Source organism: Bidens hawaiensis, unplaced genomic scaffold, assembly GCF_021521415.1.
Source record: "Bidens hawaiensis isolate Kalapana, Puna unplaced genomic scaffold, B.hawaiensis_p1.1 tig00040641_1, whole genome shotgun sequence".
Classification (NCBI taxonomy): Eukaryota; Viridiplantae; Streptophyta; class Magnoliopsida; order Asterales; family Asteraceae; genus Bidens; species Bidens hawaiensis.
The window spans coordinates 5,327-8,410 of NW_027497186.1; the positions used below are offsets into that span (position 1 = coordinate 5,327).

The window sequence follows — 3,084 nt, forward strand, 5'->3', positions numbered from 1 at the left end:
ATTTGAAGGTTTATTTGTTTGTTGACTTAAGAGAACCATCTATACAACCTATTGCTTTTTATATTTTCGGTAGCCAAAACTTTTGATTATGATATAACCAACCTAATTAAACTATGCACAACTCTAATGGTGTTATTTCAAATAAAAAGGATGAAATTTAACATATTTTTAAAATTATTTGTCTACTTACAGAAACATGAAATGAACGGTATAAATTTGGATAAGCCCTGAATAAGCAAGTTCAAACATACCCAAACTAAGGTTCTGCTCTCCGTTAGATCAACACATCAAGCAGAGTAGCATACATCAAATCCTACCACTACACAACTTTTTAAAAGCGTGTGTCGCAGTGACAGTGATGTCTCTTCCAAATGGTCATAACACTTTCCGTGCTGTACCCTATTACCCAAGTTCAAACCCCGTTATAGTGGAGTTGTCCATATTTCAAAGCGTGCACATGAGTCGAGATTCGAACCAGTAAACTTGAGACACTGTTATAAATTTCACTAACCTAAAATGGGTACAAATGACGGAGCACTCATAGTCACCATTGTGCAACCTACAAGTCATTGCTATCGCCACCATGACACTGATATTATAGCCACCGCCACCTCCGCCACTACTCCACCTCCACAACCACCACATTGCACCATGTCACGACCACACCAACATCGCCAATCTCAACACTGTAGCCTGCCAACCTCTCTCCCGTCGCATGTGAACTCATTTTGATACTTCTTGCTTTTCAAAACGACTAATTTCAATGCTAAAGTGTTTAAGTTGGGTCCATTTTGGCCCGGCTTAGATAGACTAGTACTTTTTTAAAATGGACCGATTTTGCTCTTAAGTATTTTGGACTGAATCAGTTTTGGCTTATTTATATAGCCAACTACTTTGAGCTCTAGATGCCTAATATTAGAAGATTGTTTATTTTGTTATTTCATATATTATTTCACCGCGAAAGATGAACAAAAAATTTCCGGTTTGGTTATATTATTTCACCACCATGGATTTCGAATTGTTGGTGGGAGCATCCCTCATGAGTCATGACTAAGAGCATTCTCAATCCGTTCCCTATAATTATGTGAGGGGGATTTGTAAATTACATGGTATGGTTATGAGTGGTTGTGAGTAGAGGAGAGAGAACAATTATATGGGAAGGTTAAATTTGAGGTTTTACTGTAGATAGTAGATACTGTATAATTTTTTAATTTTTTCATAAAGTAGTTGTGAGTGAAAAAGAGAGAAAATATGATGATAAAGGTATAAAAATTATTATTTAATTAAGTAGGAGAGAGAAAATACAGTGTTTTTTAGTGTAATTCTATGATATATATGGATATAGGGTAGGAAACGGGCTGTGAATGCTCCAATACAAAACTGTTAAAGACACAAATCACTAGTGTTATTGCTTGTGGTGTGACAAACTTCCTTTATCTCGTCAACAACAAAGACACATGTAAACATATAATATGTAATTAACAAACACAAACACAAACACAATTATGCACATTTCACTCCTGCCTACTTCAAAGTCTTGTCCAAGGATTTTCAAATACTCCATGTCTCCGAAGCTGCATGGATTAGTTTTTAAGTAAAGACGACTAAAATTAGCTTCAAATACTCTAGTACTAGTGTTAGTGTACAAAAAAGAATAAGATTGATTGAATGCATACCATGTCGGGAGATTTTCCATTCTTGATCACCGTTGACTGCCCAAAAGAAATATCCTCCTATTTTAAGTGATTGCGCGTATTCTATCTTTAACTTTATTGATCTAACATCATCATATCCGATCCAAGATGTTCCTGCGACAGAATAGTAAGACACGGTTGGCAAGTCAAACACCACTGTGGCATTGTTTTGGGCATTGAACTTTTTCACTTCTGCATAAAGCATTTGCCCCTGATCATCTCCTGGTCCTACGTTAACAGCAGGAGCTCCGATTCCATATAAAGCCGGATCCTTTAGTTGCCATGTCGCGCCATATAGTGGCAACCCCATGACCAGCTTTTCTCGATGGATCTTAGCCTTGATCCATGATTGTAGCCCGTAACTTGTGCTCACATTGCTATTTGGGTCATATAAGGCGGCTAGGGTCCCCGTTGCAGAGAGATCCCATGATCCATGGTAATCATAACACATTGCATTTATCCAATCTAGATTTTTATTTATGGATTCCACTGGATACTTACGATAAACGTCATCCAATGTCACTTCTGGCTTAAAATATGTAGCGGCTGAAAGAAGAAGTTGTGGTTTGCCGGTTGACTTAGCTTCTTTTTTGATCGCCACACGCCACTCGTGAAGCAAGTGGCCAAAGTTGACCATGTCGGATGGGGTTTGAGGAAATTCCCAATCTAAGTCAACTCCGTCAAAGTCAAACTTACGTGCCACTTCTATGGCGGAAAGAATGAAGCTTTTCCGCGAGTCATGACCTAAGGCCATGCGGGAAAAGGTTCCTGACCCAAATGAACCACCTCCAATGGAAAACAATGTCTTGACGGGTGACGTCTTTTTGTGAAGGGTGGTGGTGAAGTTTTTTAGCAACAAAGCGGTGTCATCATCTATTTCGAACTTGAATGTTATGTTATTTGGAGTTAGAAAAGCATAATAAACATGAGTGAAAAGAGTCGTGTCGATAGCCGATGGTGGGAAATCTGTAGCCCATGAAGGCCAATAACCCCCTTTGTTTGGACCATGAGAAGAGCCCATAGAGTTCATAGTGAGACTCAATATCACAAGGACAAGAGTATGAGGTTTGAAGAATTCCATGGTGTCTTATACTCAAGTACCATTCAATTGCTACATGACTTATAAGCATACACTTGAGACATGAGAGGAGTAGTTGAGGCCAAAAGTATTTCTTAATAATATACGCCACTAAACATTTAAAAGCCAAAATAATATATTGTGTTCAAAAGTATATGATTACTATTGTAAATAATGGTTTTAAGTGTGACGAAACAATTCATCAAGACAAGGAATTTATTTAAGTCATAAGTTTTAGTATTTTTTTTTTAAACAATTTACGTATGTTTTTGGATGGAAGCGTTTGACATGAAATGCATGAATACCGGTAAA

The 3,084-nt window shown here is 37.6% G+C and overlaps 1 protein-coding gene across 1 annotated transcript; it reads right to left on the reverse strand.

Moving 5' to 3' along the window:
• Window positions 1–1,493: 1,493 nt before the first annotated feature.
• LOC143592258 (class V chitinase CHIT5a-like) lies at window positions 1,494–2,857 on the reverse strand. Its single transcript, XM_077072209.1, has 2 exons — window positions 1,677–2,857; window positions 1,494–1,574 (listed from the first exon to the last, which is right to left on the reverse strand). The coding sequence occupies exons 1-2, from the start codon at window positions 2,773–2,775 to the stop codon at window positions 1,552–1,554; spliced, it is 1,122 nt and encodes a 373-aa protein (XP_076928324.1). The 5' UTR covers window positions 2,776–2,857; the 3' UTR covers window positions 1,494–1,551.
• Window positions 2,858–3,084: the final 227 nt, after the last annotated feature.